Source organism: Castanea sativa, chromosome 7 (assembly GCF_040712315.1).
Source record: "Castanea sativa cultivar Marrone di Chiusa Pesio chromosome 7, ASM4071231v1".
Classification (NCBI taxonomy): Eukaryota; Viridiplantae; Streptophyta; class Magnoliopsida; order Fagales; family Fagaceae; genus Castanea; species Castanea sativa.
The window spans coordinates 11,274,985-11,299,699 of record NC_134019.1 but is presented as its reverse complement, the minus strand read 5'-3'; the positions used below and the strand labels follow the sequence as shown (position 1 = coordinate 11,299,699).

At 31.4% G+C, this 24,715-nt stretch overlaps 2 protein-coding genes and 1 pseudogene across 2 annotated transcripts; 1 reads left to right on the top strand and 2 right to left on the bottom strand.

Moving 5' to 3' along the window:
- The first annotated feature begins 1,062 nt into the window (after positions 1–1,062).
- On the top strand, positions 1,063–3,600 carry LOC142643454 (uncharacterized). The gene is made up of 3 exons (XM_075818091.1): positions 1,063–2,155; positions 2,710–2,917; positions 3,219–3,600. The coding sequence occupies exon 1, from the start codon at positions 1,405–1,407 to the stop codon at positions 1,936–1,938; it is 534 nt and encodes a 177-aa protein (XP_075674206.1). The 5' UTR covers positions 1,063–1,404; the 3' UTR covers positions 1,939–2,155; positions 2,710–2,917; positions 3,219–3,600.
- Positions 3,601–14,659: 11,059 nt separating this feature from the next.
- LOC142643453 (antimicrobial ginkbilobin-2-like protein) lies at positions 14,660–15,624 on the bottom strand. Its single transcript, XM_075818090.1, has one exon. It carries the CDS (start codon positions 15,592–15,594, stop codon positions 14,866–14,868), a length of 729 nt encoding a protein of 242 aa, XP_075674205.1. The 5' UTR covers positions 15,595–15,624; the 3' UTR covers positions 14,660–14,865.
- A 7,971-nt stretch (positions 15,625–23,595) lies between these two features.
- Positions 23,596–24,322, bottom strand: LOC142643452 (antimicrobial ginkbilobin-2-like protein; annotated as a pseudogene).
- Between the last annotated feature and the right edge of the window lie 393 nt (positions 24,323–24,715).

Here is a 24,715-nt window from a genome sequence, read left to right as displayed (position 1 = left end):
ATATTTGGAGGGAAAATGGGTATCAAAATTCTTTTTTTGTATGTGCTTTTTTTTTTTTTTTTTTTTTTTTTTGATTTCAGTTTAAAGATGTTTGAGAGAAAGGATTGTTTGTATTTGGAGGGAAAATGGGTTAGGGAAAATGGGAATAAAAAAAAACACCTTACATAATGGATTTTGAAGTCCCATGATGAGCATGATCCCCATGTCTTTCTTAGTCATTACCGCCAATTATATATATCACTTATCATCTCTCTCATTCTTTCTCATATACCCGCTAAACCTGAAGATCCACTGCCGCTGTTCAGGTATTTTCTTTTTTCTTTACTTCTGGTTTTGTTCTTAGGGTTTGTCATTAAATTAATAAATATGTCTTTAATAAATAATGGATTAGTATGTCTTTGATAACTGAGAAATTTTCATTTTGAGAGAAAAAATGGTAATCTGAAGTCTTCCTTGCAATCGGCTTTGGACCTTTGAACCCCTTCTTTGTAATCGGCATTTTAACCTTCAGGTTTGGCATTTTAACTTCAAAATCTCTGTTTCTTTATCCCTGACAATAGCTTTTTAATCGACATCACTTGATCAACAATATAATATAATATCCAAATTCTAAAAATTACTTTTTATTCTTACCAAAAATGATAATACCAAAAATGTTAATTGTTTGAACTTTTATTTAGTTGGCTCAATGATTAAAGAAAAATTTTGTCTAGTTCCTTTTCATGGGGATGGAAGAAGTTCACTGGTAAAAGTTCTTTGGTCACTAACAGTCTTCTCTCAACAGATATGGAAAGCATTTTGTTTTTTGGATTTTGTTTATATTATAACTAAAAAAAACGAGTAGAAGGAAATGATTACAGTGACTTTTTTTATCTAGACGTTGTCATAGTAGTATCCTACTAGCTTTGTGAATTTTAATCCTTACTTCACCTAAGATTTTCTTTTGGGAAATTAAAATCCAAATATAATGATTATTTTAAATTCTTTTACTTTATTTTCTTTATAATGATTATTTTTCTCTGTCAATTATATTACTAGAGATCATAAGCATGAATTGACATTGATCATAAGCATGAAGTTGAATTCAAAAATTGGTTCCAAAATTGTATATGTGGGAGTAATGCGACAAATGTGTCAAAAGAATTATATAGTCTTGCATGCGGATCTGATGCTCTAGTTGCTGTTTATCAAGGTTGCATTGTGAATGGTGTTAGGTTCCACACAAAAGACTGTGAACATACTCGTTGTACTCAAAATAGTGGAGTCTTTGTTTCGAGTGAAGATGGTGGAACAAAAAATGACTATTATGGTGAGTTAAGGAATGTTTTGGAGCTAACCTACTTGGGCAATAATCATGTATATTTATTTGAGTTTGATTGGTGGGACACTAGAGATGGAACAGGAATGCAAAGGGATGAGCATTTTACAAGTGTGAATACATCTCGTACATGGTATCATTCTGACCCATTTATCCTACCATGCCAAGCTTCACAAGTTTTTTACTTAAATGATACCAAATTGGGCAGTAGTTGGCGTGTGGTGCAACATATGACACATAGAAACATGTATGATGTTCCCATAGGCACAGAGAATGTGCATGAAGAAAATGAAGAAGATAATGGTGATGCAGTATACCAAGAAAGTGAATGTATTGCGGTTAATGCAATAGTTCAACAAGAAAATGATGAAGACTCAACTTTGTTACATAGAGATGATGTGCCAGTAATAGATTTGGGGGACTTAATACCTGTTGATGATGTATATGTGCAACTTGATGAAAGTATGTTCATCAATGATGACTTGTCTAATGAGGAATGGGATATAGATTCCAACAATGAAGAAGAAACATATAGTGATGATGATGTTTCAAGCTCAGATCAGGAAAAAGATTTATCTAGCAATGATGAATCTATTGGAGATCTTGAGGATGAAGATTAAGTTGAGTTTTGATGCAGGCTAAGTTTTGTTAAATACATAAAGCTTTCATATCTTCTCAGCTATGGTATTTTTGAAAAATAAAAATGTAAAAGTTTTACTTGGATGTTAACTATTTTGTACACATTTTTCTCATCTACTCTAGTTCACCTTTACATTGGTTTATTCTTTTTATTTTAGGTTAAAATGTCGCATGCCTTGGGCTACTGATGATGTTGAGGTGAGATACTTTTCATTGCAAACTTGGTTGAATATCTTCTTGAGGAATTTGCCATTATTATATTATTATTTGAGAGAGTAGATTTTATTTTAAATTAAGTATATGATATAGAACTTGGGTATTGTTTTTCCTTATTAGTAGTTATTGATTGAGTAGTTGTTATGCTTATACGAGTATTTGTGATTGAAAATTTGTGATGTGTGGAATTGTGGTTTATTAAAGCCGGACTATTATGGCAGCGACTTGATTGTCCTTATCATGAGTTCCTCTTTTTTGACCCAATTTAAAACTCCTATTTTATAACATGCAAATAACACCTTGTCTTCTACATCATGGCAATCCATCTGGCAAAATCTAATTCACAAATGGCTAGCATGTGATCCTTGTAGAAGATCTAGCTGCTTGACCCACTCATGCTGTGAAACTTCCTAATTCATCTGCAAAATATACTACACAGTTGTCTGGTATTAAAGCACATTGTTTATGTGTCATTGCACATTTTGACAAGTGCCTGCACTTTTGGAACTCATTATTGTGTTTGTTTGTTTGGATAGGAGATTAAGAATGAGAAACTTAAGTTGGAACATGTTTAGCTTTCAAAGGAGAATAGTGGGTTATGTGTGTAGAATCAAAAATTGGCTGAAGAGGCTTTTTAAGCAAAAGAACTAGCTTCTGCTACTGTTGTGGAGTTGAAAAATTTGGCGAGTGAAGTGTCAAAACCCTCCAACATTTCAGTTTTGGGTCTCCTGGTCTTCAAAGGCTGTGAATAGTTTCCCTTTCTTTTCCCTCCTTTTGTGTTTACTTCTATAATTCAATGTTATTGTAAATTATTCTGTATAAATCTAAAATTTTAAAGGTGTCATCAGATGCCATTTCCTTGTAAAACCATGAAGAAGTCTGACATATTATTGTTTATTAGGATGCTTACCATTTAGTTCTATGTTGCCCCTAATTTTCTTACACTTACAAATTAAACATCGCATCCAAATTTCTATTTCTCATTTTTTATTTGCCTCCAAGCCATTTGCTGAAGAGTTAATCTCTGTTGGGTCTTGTTTTGAAGGTTATGTTGAAAGTACCAGTGGTGGTTCATCTTGAAGGCACAAACGTGATCAGAAAAGAGCACGATCTCACTCTTTTGTTCAACTTGTAAGTCCAAGGCGTTTACCAAACACTGTGAAAGAAACAAAGTTTTTATTTTTATTTTTTATCGAAGAAGAAACTAAACTCAAAGTCTGACACTTCAACTTTGAGGAGTGTCAAAGTTCACATCTTTCCTAGTTGTGTTAAATTGAGGTACTTTTGGTGATCTCTCTTCATTTTACCTTCTGTGTATTCCTTAATTTTGGTAAACAAGTTGTGGGTATCTTTGAAAATCAACAACTGTTACATGGTTCAATTATGGGTCTCTGTGTCTTAGAGTTTCATGGGTTTTGAATGATTTTGGAGTTTTTGTGTGTTTTGGGTGTAACTGATTGATGAATTGTAAAAAAGGTCTTAATTTAATTTGAGTTATGGAGTACTTTTTAAAAGGAGACTAGTTTGGAAATATTGAGGAATTCGTTAATTGTAAAAAGGGTCTTAATTTAATTGGATATGGAATTTTAGCGGTTACTTTTCTTTTCTTTTTCTTTTTTGTCTTGTTCCTTGTTGGCTCTTGTTTTGTGATTTGTTCATTGCAACAAGCTTCAACTTGGTTGCATATCTTCATGAGGAATTCGTTATCATTTGATTAGTATTTGAGTGAATAGATTGGAGTTTTTATTATGTATATGATATTGAACTTGGGTGTTATTTTCCCTGATTAGTAGTTATTGATTGAGCAGTTGTTATGCTTATATGACTATTTGTGATTGAAATTTTTTTTATGTGCATAGGATTGTACTTTGTTATTTCTCAACAGGTACCCATGTAAAATTTAGAATGTAAATTTTAAAGAAAAATAAAAAAACGTAAAATATTATTAGCGACGACAATTCGCTAATATTATCATATCATTAGTGACGACAAACAATATCATCGCTAATATGAAATTTTTAGTGATGACATGTTTGTGGTCACTTATATATCATTATCTGTGACGACAACAAGCGTCCTCGCTAGTAATGACATATTAACGACAACAAAAATGCCGTCGTTAATAATAATCTAATAACAAAGACAAAAAAATTCATCACTACTAATGAGCTAGTAGCAATGACATTTCGTCTTGGGATCTCGAGTTATTTATGACGACAATTGTCACTATTAGCGACGACTTTGTTGTCGTTAATAGCATTGTATTTGCGATGACATTAATATCGTCACTAAAAAACTTTTTTGTTACCATTTTTATTTAACGAAAATTAGCGACGACATTTTTCGTCGCCAATATAATTAGTGACGATATTTAAAGCATTAGCGACAACTATATGCCGTCGCTAAAGACCAAATTTCTTGTAGTAGAAAGGATGCATTTATTGATTATTCTTTGCAAAGCCTATTAGAGTTAAGCTGTACATAACATCTACAAGCTAAAACTGATGCCACACCAACTCTTATACTTAGTTGAAACTAGAGTCAATTTGAAAAATTGCAAGGTTTAGTAGAGAAAGTGATTTATTCCAATTGTTAGCTTCTCTTGTGATTTGTTAAAATTGAATAAAATTCAGTCCTCGGAACAAATGTGAGAAATTAATATTTGGATTTACCATGCTTTTGTTCCTCCAAACTTGTTGATTTTTCTAAACACTGGGTCCATGCATGTATATTGCAGCACTTGAGAACTTGATAGATATGCTTACGAAGGGGTGATCCTAAAGTTTGGCATTTTGTACAGGATGGTGGTGTAGAGGTTGACCCTTTTGGCATGTTTGTACAAGATGGTGGTGTAGAAGTTGACCCTCTTGGTATGTTTGTACAGGAAGGTGGTCTAGAACTTGTTCTGAAGAAGCAATTTGATCTTACTTTTGGCAACTGGAAACTAGCTGATTTTGTGATGTAAAAATTTATGGCTGAACTTGTTCTATATTTTTTGTGATGTAAAAATCTTTTGGCAATTTTTTGTTGGCAATATTTTGGCTGATGAAATTATTTGTTTGCTGGCAATTGGTTGGGTTTGTATATTTTTTGTTGAGTGCTTGCAGATAATTATTGGTTGGGAACATAGTGTAAATTATTTGGGTAGGAAATACAGATTTAGCAAGGAAAAAAAATGAAAAAAAAAAACCTATAGCCGCATTTTTAAAAACGCGGCTATAGACAAAACAATGAAAGGGGCTTTAGCTGTGTTTCTAAACGCATCCCAAAGATTGTCTATAGCCGCGTTTTAGAAACGCAGCTACAAGTTTGAGCCTGTAGCCTTGTTTTAAAAAACGCAGCTACAGATCTAGGTTATAACCGTGTTTTTATAAAACATAGCTATAGGTCTTAGCCTATAGCCACGGGTGGAAAAACCCAGCTATAAGCTCAAACCTGTAGCCGTAGTTAAAAAAATGAGGCGATAGACTTGTAGGGGCTATTGTCGCGCAGTATAAGCTGTGTTTGTACATGCAGATATAACCTATAGCTGCGTTTTTAGGGGCTATAGCTGCGTTTTTGAAACGCAGCTATAGCCCTCGTTTCTTGTAGTGATAAATTTATGCAGGAAAATTCTCTTTGTCATCGAATCAATGCAATAAAAATATATAAAATTCTTGAAATTCCTAAGGTTGCTAAAATAATTGACAAGTGCATATTTTTAAAATTTATAATAACAAAAAAAAAAAATCAAATAAATAGCATATACTATCTCACAAAATGCCATTTACGTAATATTTTCTTTAAAAGAAATTTCAATGATGGAAATGGTCAAAAACAAGATCTTATACAAGAAATACCAAAAATACATACAAAACAATTTTCATATGAGGATTTATCTTTAAAGAATATGAAGATAATAGCAAAGATAAAATGCATTCAATGAGATCTTACAAAACAAGTTTGTTAATCATTTCAAATTATACTTATCATCTACATGAAAAAAAAAAATCAGATTATTTACATTAAAAAATTAATACATATTAACTTCAAAGTTCATTGGAGGATGTGAACTACCAGGGTATTGCAACAATAAGCAATGTTGATACAACTATGAGTTGGTATTACATTTTGTGCGTGCTTTGTGAAAGGAATGTCAAACCACAATTAAGATCACTTTGGTATGCAAAATGTGAAACAAAAACAAATCTACATATCCCAAGGTTAGAGGCACTCACATTAACTACATACTCTCCAAATATTTATAATATATTCATCTCACTATAACTACTGTATATACAATGGCAAACTACTTCAAATACATGATTCAAATTGAAAATTTTGATGCAACTGACAAAACTACTTTTGTGATATTTGATCAAGATGCTGAGAAAATCCTAAATAAAGCTACAAGAGATCTTGCTAAAAAACAAGCTGATGCACAACTTATTTAAATTATTAAATTATTGTTAAATTATTTATTATAATATATATTAAATTCTTCATATGCAGATTGACACTGGAGAAGGAATCCCACATGATTTGAAGAAAATTTTAGGGAAAAAAAAAGTTGCATTTTCCTACTTCATATGAATGAATTCAATCTAAATTGTGATTTTACAAATTAAATAGTTGCTAAGATTTTTTATGCACCTTCAAATGACAAAGAGGTATGAAAGAAAAAAAAAATATACACAATCCAATATGCTATATTAATTCTTTTGCTACACTATTCCTATATATATAAACACTTACAAAAAACTATCACATCACTAAAATTTAATATGAGTGCAAATACCTATGAAAACTCTTAGCAACATCAAATCCACAAGTCCAAACTTTGTAAAATCCAATCAAGAATCTTTCAGTACCAATTCATTAGTGATTAACATAAATGATGCAACAAAAAGAAAAAGTGATGAAAGCTCAAAAATTGAACAAATAGGAACAGACCAAGCTTCAAATGTTGAAGAAAAAGAAACAGATGATGATAACATAACCCTCAACAAGTTTTATAAGCGTCGCCATATTGCAATAACAAAGCATTGAAGAAACAAAAAAAATAAGATTTTGTACTGAAACTCTGCTGGCATAACAGGGGGAATACGCCTCGGCTGAGTGGACCATGGAAGAGAAAAATGGAATCACCACCTAGATTAGGTCGAGGAACCATAAATATAACGCCCTTCGTGGAAGGACTGATCTTCTACCAGAGCACGTATCTAGAGTTTAGGGATGGGGATGGAAATGTGTTAGGCTCCCAATCCCACCTGACCCATTGGTTGGCCTCCACTCATTGTGTTCTAAATTCAAATCTCATCAAAGAGTCATCTAATATGTTATTATAAACTCACACACATTAATCATGCATCTAACATCCAAACATGGCATGTCTCATACTCATCCATAGCATAAAACCCTACCATTCATCTAGCAATATATAACTAAGGGTAGCAAGGACATCACAAAACAATATCACCAATCAAGGGAATTAATCAAGCATATTCATCATGTTCATCAATCAAGGAAGTTCACCATGTTCATCAACCAAACCAAATGCATGTTCATGTAATTATGCATGACTTATCTCACTTACCTCGCTGTACCATAACACCTCAACACCCATGCATCAATGCATGTTCAAGTTCTCATGATTGTAATTTCCACAAAAAGACTATTTCGTACGACTTCCATATGTATGGTTTGAGAAGTAGAAAACCCTTTTCCAATAAGAGAGAGAATTCTAACTTCCATCTTGCGTACCCGTGAGTTTAGGAGAGATTTATTCAAGTTGTTTCTCATTAATGAGATCAAAGAACTACAGAGTCATCATCATTTGGGTGTTGCTGAGGTGTTCAAATCTTCAAGATATTTTTGGAGTCAATTAAAGGTTTCAACTGTGAACACGACTGCATCATCCTAGAAAGCTTTCATATATCGATTGAAGAGTTTAAAATTTATGGAGCTGTAGAAGGTTTATGTAGTAAGTTCATCTAGAACTAAAGGATTTAATCTAGATAGTAAAATTTTCTTGATATAGTGGATTACTTTGTTGGGGTAGGTTATTTTCGTAGTAGTTTTTCCTTTGAAAATATTTTCTATCTATTTTCCACTTTGTCACTGTACTTTTGTTTGTGTTACTTCTTTTATTGCTTATTGTTTTCCTTATGGAAAAGGCATGCTCGTGGTAATTAACTAATAATCGCATAATTGGTTAATTCTAAACAAATATTACATAATTGGTTAATTTAATAAGTTGATTAATTTCATTGTAAAATCAACGAGGGGTTTAAATATAATTTTTATTTTTATTGAAGCAGTGTGATACAGTATTATTACATTATGAACAAGAAAGTTCATGTGTGGTTAAATATGAAAAGAAGTTTATTTACGAAAATGATGAATTAAGATAAAATCGTGTATTCATGTTATAAATAAAAGGTTGGGGAGGCCAATTGATTTAAGAATTAATAAAAAAAGAAACGTAAAAATTTACCTTTTGTCAGTCAGATATTGTCTAAAGTTTAATTTGTGTTTCATAAATGTAAAAAATTTCAATTAGCACTTTTTAGTCTCCAAAAAAATGTTTAGGATTCAACTTCTCCACTATCATAACTATTGCATTAAAATAATATTTTATATTTATTTATTATATAGTATATTATATCATCAGAATATTCACAGTAAAATTATTTATTATGAGTTCATCTCTAAATAATATCATAATATATACTATATAATAAAAGTTGTATCCTATAATTTGTGGTCCTTTTAACTGGACACCCTCTCCTTTATTTTTTTTAATTAATTTTCCCAATTGTTTCTCCTATGTCATGTGACACACTACAAGTACATTAAAATAATTAACATAGTTTAAAAATACTAATTTTTTATAAAGTTTTATAACCATGATTTTTATAAATTTAAAAATATTTTCATTATTTTTATCTACTATTTAATGTCATGTGGTGCTCCTCATAATTACTTATATATATTCCAATTTGGCCTTGTAGACACCCGATGTGGGCTTCACACACACGTTCACACAAAACATACTGAGTATTTGTACTGGCTCGTATAACAATTTTTGTTTATTTTAGCATAAGAACCAATATTTTTTTTTGCGTACTTACTTTTCAAAACCATTGTTATTGATACCGTTCCGTTTCGGCCGGAACGGCCGGAATTTTTCGTACCGGTATGCAAACCGGTACCAGAATACCCCACATTCCACCTCGGGTTAGATTTCGGACCGTTTCGGGCCATTTCGGTCATTCCGGACAATTTCGGCAAATTTCAGTCAAGATGTAAATTCTGGCCGGTACAGGATTTGGCCTGTTATTAAAAAGAAAAAGAAAAAGTAAAGGTCCTCCGTTTACCTGAATGAACCCAGCGTAACTCCTAGGCCACTTATTCATCTTCTTCTTCTTCTTTATCTTCTTCTTCTCCGTTTTGTATCCACTGGTTAGTGGGACTGGTCTTTTCACTCTTTTGATCTTTTATTTTTCTATTGTCTTGACTCTTGAGTGTCTTGTGTCTTCTAGAGTCTAGTTCTATTCTATGATTCTATCCTCTTTTATTGATTTCAATTTTCAGCTTTTCTGAGCCCATCATCACGTGAGTAACTTTGGAAATGACAAAAGAAAGTTAAAAAAAAAATCCAAAAACAAATGTCAGTTAGAGCCTTAGAGGTATCATTCTTATTTTCCTCACTGTGTATAATGGTTTATAACTTTATATTAATGTTATATTGATAATATTTTCACAATACTTATACAATAAATTGTAAATAATAAGTTGATATTAGCTGTTATTGATAAACAAAGTAATTTTAATTCTAGATTTAAATTAAAATTAATAACAACTAGACACTTATAATTTGTTGTGAAAATATTGTAAATGTAACACTTCTTTTATTATTATAGCTTTAAGATTCATATACTAATTAAAATGTTAAGAACTTTTGTGCTCTGACTTTCACATTTATTGTATTTTTTAGGATTTTTCAAAATGTGAATTTTATTTGTAGACAATTATAAATAAATATATATATTTTAATTTTACTTTATTTATTTATTTTATATAATAGTAACACTTCTTTAAATTGAAACTTTTATGTTGTATACGTGTGTGTTAATATATATATATCTAGGAAACGCGGCTTTAGACCTAACCTATAGCCGCATTTTTTAAACGCGGCCATAGGCTAGGTCTAAAGCCGCGTTTGTAAATGACTTGAGCTGCGTTTTATGTCAGGCCTATAGCCGCATTTTGAAAAAACGCGGCTATAGGTCCAACCAAATAATATTTTTTAACAGGCTAGCATGTACAGTAGAACAAAATATTTTTTTATAAAGGTGTGGCTACAGCTGCGTTTTACAAAAAACGCGGCCATAAGTTAGGTTTAAGCTGAGTTTTTTAAAACGCGGCCATAGGTTAGGTCTAAGCCGCGTTTTTGAAAACGCGGCCCTAGGTTATATCTAAAGCCGCGTTTTTAGGTGTCTTGAACTGCGTTTTTAAGTCAGGCCTGTAGCCGCGTTTTTGAAAACGCGGCTATAGGTATAGCCAAATAATATATATATATATTTTAAAAAGATGGCATGTGCATCTGAATAATTTATTTTTTTATATAAGGGAGGGTCTATAGCCGCGTTTTCAAAAACGCGGCTATAGGTCCATGTATATTTTTTTAAAATGATGACCTGTGCATCCGAATAAATTATTTTTGTATATAAGGGCGGGGCTATAGCCGCGTTTTCAAAAACGCGGCTATAGGTCCAGTGAAATAATATATATATATATATATATATATATATATATATATATATATATATATATATTTTAAAAAGATGACCTGTGCATCTGAATAAATTATTTTTTTTTTATAAGGGAGGGGCTATAGCCGCGTTTTCAAAAACGCGGCTATAGATCCAGTGAAATAATATATATATATTTTTAAAAAGGATGACTTGTGCATCCGAATAAATTATTTTTTTATATAAGGGAGGGGCTATAGCCGCGTTTTCAAAAACGCGACTATAGGTAACACCAATAAAAAAACCTAGAACCCCACTTTCCCACCTACCCCCACTCTTATCTTTTCTTTCTTTGGTCATTGTTGTCTGCTTTCTTGGGTTTCTTTCTTTCTTTCTTCTCTACAAGTCACGCCCAGCGCTTAAGCTTCTTTTTTTTTTTTTTTTTTTCCTTCTTCACTCCAACACAGCTCTTTTTTTTTCTTTGTTTCTTTGCTGCTACTTCTTCTTTTCTTTTTTTCTTTCTTTCCTTCTTTTTTTCTTTCAACACAACGCACACACTCCTCTCACCGGTACACTCCACACCACCATATACTTCATTTTTCAAGCAAAGGTCACTGGAAAACTTCATAAGAAAAGCTAAAGGCTCACTCATCTCTACTATTTGAGGTAAAAATTCTCTAATTTTTTTATGGGTATTATACTTTTGCTAGAAGTTATTTTTGCTATTGTGTTGTTGATATTGTGCTTATGTTTAAATGGGTTTGTGTTCTTGAGTTTTTGTGTTCTTTGAATGGATTTAGTGTTAAATTTGGGTTGGTTTTGTTGAATGAGAGGAGATTCATGGGTTTGTATTGTTATATTTTGGAGCACATTGTATTTGTATTGTCAGTATATTGTGTTTGATTTTGAATTTTCTGGGTGTGTTTGATTTTAAACTTTATGGGTTTGTGTTTGATTTGAATTTTTTGGGTTTGTGTTTAATTTAAAATTTTTTTTTCGTTTTTAAAAAAAGCTGAATTTTTGAATTTTTTGGAGAAAAAAAACCCCAGTAATTTTTTTTTTTTTTAAAAAAGATCTATAGCTGCGATTTAAACGCAGCTCAAAGCGGGTTTGTAGCCGCGTTTTTTAAAAACGCGGCTACAGGTCTCAGACTATGGCCGCGTTTTTTTGAAACGCAGCTATAGACCCAAAGCCTATAGCCGCTGTTAAAAATGCGGTTATAGGTCTGATCTATAGCCGCGGTTATAAAAACGCGGCTACAGACCCGCAGGGGCTGTTGCGGCACTGCTTAAGCCGGGGTTGTAAACGCGGCTTTAGAAAACGCGGCTATAGCCTAAAATCGCGTTTTCGGGGTCTATAGCCGCGTTTTTGAAACGCGGCTATAGACCCCGTTTTTTGTAGTGATACCATTTGCAACAACCAAAGAAAGTGTTGATCACATGCATACTAAATGTAAGTATTATAAGTTGTATGAAATAATTTTGCTCTATGACTTATTATAAGTACATTAAAATTGTTAACATAGTTTACTTTAATTGAAATCCAATTGGAAGAGTTTTAAATATATAGACGTGAATATTGTTTCGATTGAAAGTCAATTTTTTCATTAGTTTTAAAATATAAGGAATTTTTTCTATTTTTTTAAAATTATTTTATAATCAATAAGAATCTTTGGGTTTTTGTTTACTATATATATATATATATATATATATATATATATAAATTTACATATAATTCCTAATTAATATGAGGGTTTCCTGTGAATAGTACCAGTTTATTGTTTAAAATTTTCTTCGGTTTTTAATTTGGTCTTTAGAGTTTAAGAAATAAAAATCAAATCAGTTTCCAACCAAAAAAAAAAAAATCAAATCCTTAAATGTTGTAAACTGCTCCACTTTAGTGCACATGCCAATTTTGATGTTGATGCGTCATTTGACTGGGCACATTAATAATAAAAGAATAATGATCCTAAGAATATGGTCAATTTTAGAACATAAATTTTACAAATTAATGTAACACTAATCTTAAAAAAGTAATTTTTTTTTTTTTCATTTTACCAATCTCAACAACACAGGATATTAGAGCTGCAATTAATTAGTGCTGCATACATTCTCGCAAGGTGGGTTTAACAGTTCAACTATTTTTGTTCCATTGATATAAGTTCTATCCCAGATCACATTATTTTTGCAGATTTGTTACTCTTTTTCCTATTTGTGTGTGTGTTTTTTTTTTTTTTGGTTTCCTTTCCATTTTGGCCTAGATAAAAGGGGAAAGCAACTATTACAGCGAACCATCCAACTTGCCGTGATTTTGTATGTTCGGTGCTGCGGCACAGTAATATTTTAGGCGATTTTGCATTTATAATTATATAAATATAATCATCACCTTGTCTTGTTTTGTCACATGTTGTAGAAAAAGATAATAAATTTGTTTTTTCTAATCCAGTTTCTTGGTTTTCGTCTACCAGTTATTCATGGTTTGACCATAATTAAAAAAAGAAAAAGAAAAAGAAAAGGTTATGGTTTGAGTGTTTGACCTTAAAAAAAAGATTTGTTTTTTCTGATTCTCTCTCCCTCTCTCTCTCTCTCAAATTTTTTCTTTCTACCACACTAAAAATCCAATGACACACCTGTTGTTTCTCAAATTTTTTATTTATTTTTTTATATAAAAAGAGGAGGAATGGTATGTAGTGTGCATTTGGCACAAATTAAAAAGTCAGCTTATTTTACTATTAAACTTATTTTTGGTACTATTCATGGGTCTCACTGCACTTTTTGATACTATTTATAGGTTTCACTATACTATTTCAGCTAATTTTTATTTTTATCTACAGTATTTTCAACAAAATTTTTTTAATTTCAGCAAAATAAGCGGATCTCAAATAAATACGTATTGTCTCATTGATTGCTACCTGGGATTTGGGTAGCTTTGTCAAAAAAAGAAAAGAAACATAAACAACAATGACACTACTAGCAAAAAGAGATACGTAATTATGTGAGAGTTAGTTTAACTAAAAAATTTTCTTGTTAATTATTACACGAGATGTATTAGAAGAGAAGTAGGATAAAAAATATATATATATACACAATTCATATAGAGCAGTTAGCAGCCTTCTCTCTCTTTCTCTTTTATTTTCATTATTATAATTGTTATTGTTATTTTATTTTTTGCCACAATAGAAATCAGCAACCAAGAAATGTAGTACTACATTATTGTTTTAAAATGGGAAAGAATTTTTTTTAGTGCTCTCCTATATTGGGCTGGACACGAGATTGACACATGATCATTTTATGACATATGTTATACTCGTATTATCTCCAATAATAAATAAAATTACTAAAGTTTAATTATTACAAAAGAGATGTATTAGAAGAGAAGTAGGATAAAAAAAAATATAAACAATTAATATAGAGTAGTTAGCAGCCTTCTCTTTTATTTTTATATAGAGATAAGTTAAATCTTTTAAGATTTTTATATAGTTATGGTTTAAGTTTTCAGCAATGATATATTCTCAAAAAAAATAAAATAAATAGCAATGTTACAAATACAATAAATTTTACAATTATTGAGGTAAAAAATTGTGATTAATGTATACGTCATTTTCACATAAGACCACTATTAACATTACTTTTTGTTTATACCAATGCCACCTCAATAATTGTAAAATTTGTTTAAAATTTATTGCAGTATTAGACTTTTTGTTAAGTTTTTTGAAGTCATCCACCCTACTTGTCCATTTAAGGATGTAAAATTTGTCATTTATCCGTAACAGTCATAAAAAGAAAATTTATTTAACAACATATGAGGATGGTTGAAAGTTGAAACATCCAACGAATACAAAGTAGGTTCTATTTCTGCATTCTTCCAAAATGGAGAATCATCATAAGGGTGTTTCTACAAACACTTTATTTTATGTTACGACATATGGGTAGTTCTAAACCCTAGGACATACATAATCTAAGAATTGACAAATGGGTAAATCTCATATCTTATGTTACAACTCCCACCAACAACTCTTCCTCCTTCTTTCCCATTACAACATCGGGGAAGTTCACCAATTGCACCATCAAGACACTTGAAGCAGTCACTGTTAGAAAGATCCCTAGTGCATTGGGCCAAACCATAAAGTTTCTTTGATTCTCCAAGCTCTAGCTCTCCAACTGCATACAGTTTTGGAGTAACAGATGCTTCTTTGGCTAGGAGGCTCAACAACTTTCTTGTCTTTTCGTTAAATGTTGTCGGATCGCTAACATTTCTCAAGTTCCACATGTAGAACTTGTTTTGATTATCAATTTGGCCAAAGAAATCCTTGTTCAAGTACTTCACAAGACAATTGTCGTACCATATAATGGCACCTTTATTGTATGGGCAAAGTTTGTGAATTTCATTACTAGCCTCATTGACACAAGTCTTGCAGTCTGTGGTTGCAACATCACCACGACAAAGAGCAAGTCCATTAGTTTGGTATGGATATGAACCCACTGAACCAAGACCAAAGCCCAGGAGAGGGGTTTGATAGTAAAGGTTACCCAAGAGCTTTTTTAGGTTTGATTCATATGGGTCATTGGTGGTGAAGTTCTCAGAGCTTGAACAGAAATGGAAGAGAGGGCTAGCTCCAAAAATGGTTTGGAGAAAGAGAGCAAAGGTTAGGAAGTAGATGGAGAAGGTGAAGTGTGAGGAAGACATTGTCAAAAGGAGATGAGAGGGTGATTGATGGGTTTAAACTTTGGTCCATGCAGCTGTTATTTATAGTAAATCTCGTGCTTACTATTTCTTCTACACAACTGTTCAAGTTGACAAGAAATTGTCAAAATGTGCTGCGTTAATTGTCAAAGTCAAAAGTGCGGAAGCTCAAAATGCACTCAAAATAAACTAATTATCCAGAAAGTTGAAGGTGCACTCCGTCAACTGTAATAATATATTGGATTGCTACAAAACTTAGAAGGTGAAAAATCACCTAAATATTAAAAAGGATAGCTCTAAAACATTATTACAAAAGCTGTTGTAATTATTAGATTGAAAATGGCGTAGTTAAGAAAATCACTACCGAGGATATCATGTATGATAATAATAGATACAATTTATTCAAATGAAGTTGTCAAGCCTAATTGGATTTTAAGTATTAAAGAATATAATTAAAAGGTAGAATATACTTTATCTTAGACATTTTTTTTATAAGAAATACGTTAACTTTATTAAACTAAAAACAAAGGAAATACATCTTGAGCCATAGTGGCCTCAATAATAGTAGGAGTTTTCTCAATCCAAGTTACAAACGAATCTAAATTTTTGGTAAATTGTGCCAAAATGTGTGCTGACATATTTCCTTGAGACATGCTGAGATGATGTTTGAGATAGCTAGCGAAGGAGTGAGGTACCATTGCATTGAGAGCCCGAAAAACCAGCTCTGAGTCATATTCAAAAATAACTTCCTGGAGACGAGACTTCGTCTTAGACTTTGATTTTTGTCTCATTTTTAATCTAAAATGTTTATTTTTATTCTTGAAAATTTAAGAAAATATAAATTTTATAAAAGTTTTACTAACGTATGCACTTAGGACATACATTAATAAACCATTTTAAAAAGCTTTTTATGTGAAAATTAAAAATTAACTAACTTTTTGATAACTTTTCAATTTTTCATAATAAATTTTCTAAAATAGATGATTAATATATATTCTACTAGCATACTTTAACTGAACCCATTTTATAATTCCATCTATGATTTATCCAGTGAAAATGGCCAAATTTTATGTATGAAAAGTGTATACCCATTGCAAAATAAATAAATATATAATTTTACATTAGATTTTGATTGAAGTTTAAAGTTTGTTTAAAATGAAGTTAATGTTTGGACAAGTAGTTTGTTTTTATTTATGACTTAATTTATTTATACTTTTTATAATTCAGTTACTACAACAAGCAGGAGAAGTGGGATTTAAACTCTAGTTCTCCTTGTAAAAAATATCGGTCAATGTCATTGAGCTACAAACCTATTAGACTTAATTTAGTTTTATCCATTTCGAAGAATTTAGTTCACAACTACATTGCATTATATAAATATAAGTCAAAGATAGAGACGGATCTAGATTAGGACCCTAACTAGGAGGAAAATGTCTAAATGCCATTTATTTTTAAAGAATGTAGCAACGCACCCCACTTTCCAAAATATCTTGCAAATGCCCCTATGAGTTCCAAGTGGAGCAGTTTCCAGTTCTATGCATATTTTTCCAATTATTATTATTGTTAATGTTGAGTTTTACTTAAGAGTACACATTAAGCTTAATTTTGAGGATATTAAGTTTTACGTAGAACTCAATTTTGCTAAAATTGAGTTTCAAAATAGAAACATCTTGCTACATAGTTTGGAAAGATGTGCGTTTTGTTATATATTTTAAAAATAAAGGGTATTTATCTATTTTCCCCCCCTACTAGCCTATGATAAAAATAGGCTAAACCCCTTCTTGAAAATTTATTTATTTTATAACAAATAAATTTATATAAATATTTAAAGTTTGGCCCCCAAGAATGGTCGACTAGCCTAGCCTATGACATGTGGCTCTCCTAGAAAAAGTAAAATCATTTGTAGCATTAAAACATTGAAATTTATTTTTTTATTTTTACATTTTTTTGTGTTTTATACAGTAATAATCCTTTATTATTATTATTATTATTATTATTATATATGCTTCATTTTTTAATCAAATATTTTTTCCGTCAAATTATTTATGGGCCCGGGATATTCAAATATCTGAAGTACATATATCATTTTATATTCATTATTATTATTATTATTTCTTCTGAATTTTGCCACTTGGTTAGTAATGATTATAAAGATCAACTAATTACTTATTTTAACAATTTTATTCTATAAAGTTACACTTTTTTTTTATTAACAATATCATTGATTCTTTTAGAAGTAATGCTATAACTACAAACTTTTATACAACATTTTTACAAACAATTAAAGTAGCAAATTCTTGTTGTTCGTATCCAGATCTACCATTTACATCACATTTTTACTCACTAATAACCACTTCACATACCAGTAATTTGTAAAAAAATTTGTAACTATAGCATTTTCCTCCTTTAATTTCCATTAAAAATTTATAGAGCTAAAATATAAAACAAAATATACAAGTCCAAAAAAATTAGCCTGACAACAAAAATTACCAATAGTAAGGCCAAAAAATATTAAGCTTAATCAACCTATTTTACCCAAAACAAATAACATGGTCCTCTAAAAATTTTAATTTGAACGAAATAATTTTGTCTTTATCCAATTGTAGACGCACGCAACAAAGATAAAAATAAATAAATAAAAATCCTCAATGGTTAAACTGCAGAGTTGAAGGTAAAAGTTGCTGTACTTAACCAATAAGCAAGCTGCCCTCTAATTCCAAGTACTGAGTCCGTTCTTGGATCAACAATCTTCCAACTTATTGCAACTACAAAGCCAACAGTTTTGCAGCCACGAATACTTTAAAACTAAACTTCACAACAAAATGTAATATTATTCTCTCAAAGACTCTTTGATTATTTACTTTGAAAGGAAAATAGTGTTAATCATAGTAGAAAACTTAACAAAGATAACTTTTGGGATTTAAAAGTATGCCATGTTGTACTTGATAAATGATTGATTCAATGTATTGATAAAAACTTGTTTGTGTCTTTTCTTTCGTTAACATTTAATGGACACCAATTTTAATTTTTCATTTCTTCTAATTTTTTTTATAAAAATTTTCATTAAGTTAGTGTTGAATCTTATCATATTTTCATTATTGATTTTTTTTTTTTGGGGGTTTGTAGGCCCCACAAAGCTGAAATTCTGGATCTATCATTGGTCAAACAGGTTCATGAAAATTTAAGCAAATGGTACTCTAAATACATAGAGCTGCAAAATACTATCTTCAACCATTTCGGTTCCATTGATATATATCAGCATGATTGAAGATCACATTATTTTGGAGAAATTTAGCTTCTTTTTAAATTTTTTCTTTTAATTTCTTGTCTAGAAAAAAAGAAGAAGACTATTATAACAAACCCTTCTATCAATGGCAGAATAGTTTATTGCCATGACTTAATTATATACGCTCCGTGCGCGTAAAAAGTTGAATGTTTAGTAGTGCGCAGTCATTTGTTGGGTGATTGAGCGTATATGCCTAGTATCTTTACGAATAATCATATATTCTAGATAAGACCTTGACTTGTTTGCTCACATGTTCTAGATAATACCTTAAATTTTATTTTGTGGTTTGGATATACAAATCAAGATTTGAACCAAAAAAAAAAATGCAGGATTTGCATTGACTGTAAAGCTGTTTCATGGACAGCTATTTTTGAAGATGATAAGTGCTTTGTAGTTTAGGTGACAGTTCCTAGTATTTTTAATAAAAATATCTAGGGTTCAATTCTCTCTTTTGGTCTCCATTGTAACTAGCTAATTGTAAGAAAAAAGAAGTTGGTGTCAACATGTGTGTTAGAAGACAAGGAAACAGTACTTTGCCATATTTATTAGTTTTTACTTTTGAGAAAATCAATGAACACAACTTTGCCATAATTTTGATGTGTCTGATTTTAAGTACTTGAAATAAAATAATAGATTTATATAAAAGTAATAAGTGGCTTTTCATTATCTGCTACGTCAAAATTATGATAAAAATTGTGGCACAAAATTCTGATCGAGAAGAAAATCTTAGTCAATTTATTCGCTAGACATAGCATGTACATGCTGGATGGAGAATGCCCCAGACTTTTAACAATAATGTATTGATTCAGATGCAATGATGGAATAAAATACAAAACCCTTTCATTTTTTTTATTTTTAAATCTGTTGGCCGAGTATATGTTTTTTAAAGAGAAAAACTTGGTCAGAGTATGTATGATTCTTCCCCCACCTCCACCAGAAAGTGAATTATATATATGTTTTCAAAGCCATATTAGCACAAGTGGTTAGTACTCTCACTGTTGCAATCAGCATAAGCCACTTGTTGCAGCTTGAAAAAATGACTAAGCATCCAAGCAAGCAACCTGTTAAATTAGTGAGGCGGTGTGTTAGTGCAGTTAACAATCGGTTGTAAATTATTGTAACAAAGTTGAGTTGCTTTCATTTCACCTTCTTTCTTAGACTGTAAATATATTATTAGAGATATATTAGCCCAAGTCCAATATCTTTGATTTGTGCAAGTCAAGTCTCCTACTTTTACTAGAAGTTTATTAAACATAGTTAATGTATGGCTAATCTAAGGTTTAGCTTATTATATATATCATGTTATGGTTTATTGTAATACATAATTTGTACTATATTCTCATATATTAAATGTCTAGCCCTTAAGGGTTTTCTCTGTGAACATAAGCTATTAGGTTGAACCACATAACTCTAATGTTCTTGTGTTCTATACTTTATGATTCAACTTCCTCTTCTATTCTAGCATACTCAACATGGTGTGTGTGCATATATATATATATAGCCAAAGCTTGGTGAAAAAAATCCAATTAGATTTTAATTGAATTAATTCTAAATTTTGCACCATGTGTCCCATTTAATTTTTAATTTTGTGTCAAGTGAATTATTGAGTGTAAAAATTGAAGAGTCTTAAATCTAATTCGATTCTAAATTGGATTTCAATTCGAGTCCAATTTTCCACCACGTGGCCATCTAAGTTTTTAATTTTTGTGGCAAATGAATTATTGGATGCAAAAACCAAAAAGTATAATACTAAATAAATTCTAAATTATATATATATATATATATATATATATATATATATATATATATATATATGATTCTAAAAAGTATAAACTAATACCATGTATAATTTAAACCGTATAATTATGATTATTTTTAATTGTACTCGTATATATGCACAGGGCTATACACTAGTATTAATATAAACAAAATATAAACAAAAGCAAGCTATATAATTAATAGATGATAATAGTACAACTCCCCCCCCCCCCCCTCTCCTAATTCACTTTCTCTTTGCTATTCACTTTTCCTTTGAGGTCTCTCTCTATTTTTCATGACTCCATCTTATAGATGTTAGAATATTCATGTGTGAGTGGTGGTTAGTTAAGTAGTGAAATTTCACATTAGATATTAACGAAAAGAGTGCAAAATATCCAACTTTTCTCCATCTTTTTGCTCATTTCTATTATTTATATTCGGTGATCTTTAATTTCTAAATCCATGGTATTTTCACCATCAATCTTGTCAGGTTCTAAATATTTAGGAACAAATGTTTATGATCTAATTTTATGTAAGATGGCAAACCAAAAACAAAAACATGTCTAGTTTAAGTGTTAGACATTGCTCATATAGGTTTAAGTCAATATTCAAGAAAAGTCAAGCTGCAAAAAGAAGAATTCAGGTTTTGCCAGGCTCGACCGATCGAAAGAAAGGCTCGACCAATCGAAGATCATTGTCTGTAGATATTAAATCAGGCCCAAAGCCCGTGAAAACGTCTAGGGTTTGTGTCCAATACTACTAGGTATAAAAAGAAAAACCCAAATACGTTTTAGAAGTTCTTGGAAGTCTTGTGAGTAATTTATGTGAGATTTGTGAGGTTTCCGTAGCCTTCTAACTTAACAAGCATCTATCAGAAAGAAGACCTGTATTCAAGAGCTAGTGGATTAAGTTGCTGCATACAAGATTATACATAGCTGATGATTTAAAACTTTGAGTGGAATCTTAGAGTCACAAACGAGAGTGTTTGTGTTCTGTAAATTTAGATAGAAGAGTCTGTGGATTCGAAGCTGCACGTGGTTGTGTGAATAAGTACTACAAGGGGTAGCTTTAGATTTAGAGTTTAAATCTATTGTAAAACTTTCATTCTATTATAGTGAATTTGTTACTTTGAGGAGAGATTAGGTTAAATCCTCCCCAAGTTTTTACCTTGAAACTGTTGGTTTAATTAGTTTTTCTAGGTAATCATATCGCCTGTCTCTTTTACTTTTCCGCACTATGTGATATGATTATATATGTTTAACCGAGATCTGTATAATAAGCCTTAGTGTCAACTTGGTTAATTTATTAGGTTAAACAATCTAAGTGTACATGGGTCTAAAAAAGAGAACAAATCTTGTGTCGGAATACCAAAAGCTATTTCCCATAACAAATTGGTATTAGAGCTTCCCCTATTACAATAAACAAGCTCAAATACCATATGTTAAGCATTACTATCACCAATAGAATGTTCTTTGTTTGACGATGGGTGGAGTCATGAGTCTTCCTTGTACAACTATGAGAGTTACCAATATGCACAATTACCTTGACTCACCAATCACAACTAGTAGAGAACCTTTACTCAACCAGGGGTAGAGCTAACATGATAGTTTTTCTCATTTTATATGGTTGTACCTACTAACAAACACTTGCCCATCAAGCCATTGACCTTGATACTATTTTTTTGTAATAACTAAAGCTTTGATACCAGTTGTAGTAGGAAATGGCTTTCAAATAGCACTCACACATTGGATGATTATGACAATATTATGACTTTAGAAAGATCACCAAACTAAATAATAGGAAAGAACCCAAAAGAAGAATAGACAACCATACACAAAAGAGAGAGGACTAAGGATTTATGTGGTTCGACCTTTTGCCAATGTTCACAAGCGATGATAATGAGAAAATTTCACTAACAAATACAAGATACAAAGCTGGCGTAAAGACACTCTCACAAAACCCAAACTCAATACACCGAAATAGTTTTCTCTCACAAATAACAAACTCCTAGGAAATTCCTTATTTCTTTTACCTAATTGCTACATTGACCTCCTTTGGAAAACAAATTAAGAATCAAACTGAACGCTTAGGTTGCGATCCTTGACTATGTAGAACAAATCTAAACAACTAGGTAGCGAACATTGGCTTTCAAAAAAAATCCACTAGTTGATAATCCTGGCTTTGAAGAACCTTGGTGCTTCGCTCCACTAACACCCATTCGCGAGTCACACTTTATAGTTTCATCTTGTTCATTGAGGACCTCAACAAGAAGCTATAGTTAATGTAGCGAAGGAAACAACTGTCAAAATAAATTATTAAGGGAAAGGAAAGATAAAAGCATGTGGTTAGTGCTGTTAGACATATTATGGTCCAAGTGGTTCAATCCAATTGTAGGCCAATTTTCTTGTAGAATAAGCAAATTAACATTGAGTTTTCTAGCATATAAATTCTACATGGAATTCATTTTAAACGAGAGCTTAATGTCAAATATCTAGCTGCCAAGGACTTTCATTTTGGATGTATATAGGCATCAAGCTGAACCACATAAATCTCCATGTTAGCTCTCTCTTATATGATTATGCTCATCACTCAATCACTAACAATTTTAGCAAGTGCAATTGTGTTGAAAATTGCAACCAGGTGGATTGGGATTTTTGGTGCTCCTAGATAGGATATCACATGATGTAGGATCAATGAACAATTAATACATAGGATTTTTGGTGCTCTTCGATAGTATATCACACAATGGAGGCACAACTAACAATATTACTTATACCTCTAAATCGGGTGACTTACAAATGGAATCACCACTTCATTTATCAAACGGCAAAATTAAATTCAATTTATTGAAAATGAATTTTATAATTACATTCGTCCAATGAAAAATAAAGAACTACAAAGAATTATTCCTTTATTTCTCTCTAAAAGTAAGAATCATAAACAAACTCCTGAATCCAATATTAAGAACTGAGAAACGGGTAAATCTCATATCTTATGTTCCAACTCCCACCAACAACTCTCCCTCCTTCTTTCCCATCACAACAACTTGGAAGTTGGCCAATTGCATCATCAAGACACTGAAAACAATCATTGCTAGAAAGGTCCCATGTGCATTGAGCCAAGCCATAGAGTTTGGTTGATTCTCTGAGCTCTGTGTCCAGCTGCATACTTTTTTGTAGAGACAGACGCCTTCGTAGGTAGTTGGCTCAACAACTCCCTAGTCTTTTGGTTAAATATTGTTGGATCACTCACATTTTGCACATTCAACAAGGAGAACCAATTTTCATTATCAATTTGACCTAAGAAATTCTTGTTTGAGTACTTCAAAAGACAATTGTCGTACCATATAATTGCACCTTTATCATACGGGCAAAGTTTGTGAATTTCGTTGCTGGCCTCATTTACACACGTCTTGCAATCTGTGGTTGCTACGTCTCCACGACAAAGAGCAATCCCATAAGTTTGGTACTGATACCAACCCACTGAACCAAGACCAAAACCAAGGGGAGGGGTTTGGTAGTTAAGATTACCCAAGAGCTTTCTCAGGTTTTTTTCATACTGGTCATTGGTAGTGAAGTTCTCAGAGTTTGAACAGATATGGAAGAGAGGGCTGTCTCCAAAAATGGTTTGGAGAAAGAGAGCAAAGGTTAGAAAGTAGATGGAGAAAGTGAAGTGCGAGGAAGACATTTTCAAGAGGAAATCAGAGAAGGTTGATGGGTTTAAACTATGGACAATGCAGCGGTTATAAATAGTAAATCTTAGCTTCAATATATGGCCGAAACATTAAAAGGTTTGACTTTTTCTTCTAAATAACATGTCAAATTCACAAGAAATTTTCAAAACTGCGCTGCCTTCTTTACAAAAAGTCAAAACTGGGAAAGCTAAATCTGTATTATTTAATCTAACTTATCCATGAAATAGAAAAAACCACTTGATAACCCTAATATTTTATTGAAATGAAAGGTAGAAGATGAGAAAATTGCCACAAAATTAAAATGAAATTTCTAAAGCGTTCTTATTAGTTCAAAGTCTAACCGGGACTCAATCTTATTATAATTTAATCATACAAGATTCCTGTTA

Bases quoted from the DNA above. Each gene is read 5' to 3' on its own strand.
- LOC142643454 (XM_075818091.1), top strand. From the start codon at position 1,405: ATGCAAAGGGATGAGCATTTTACAAGTGTGAATACATCTCGTACATGG.
- LOC142643453 (XM_075818090.1), bottom strand. From the start codon at position 15,594: ATGTCTTCCTCACACTTCACCTTCTCCATCTACTTCCTAACCTTTGCT.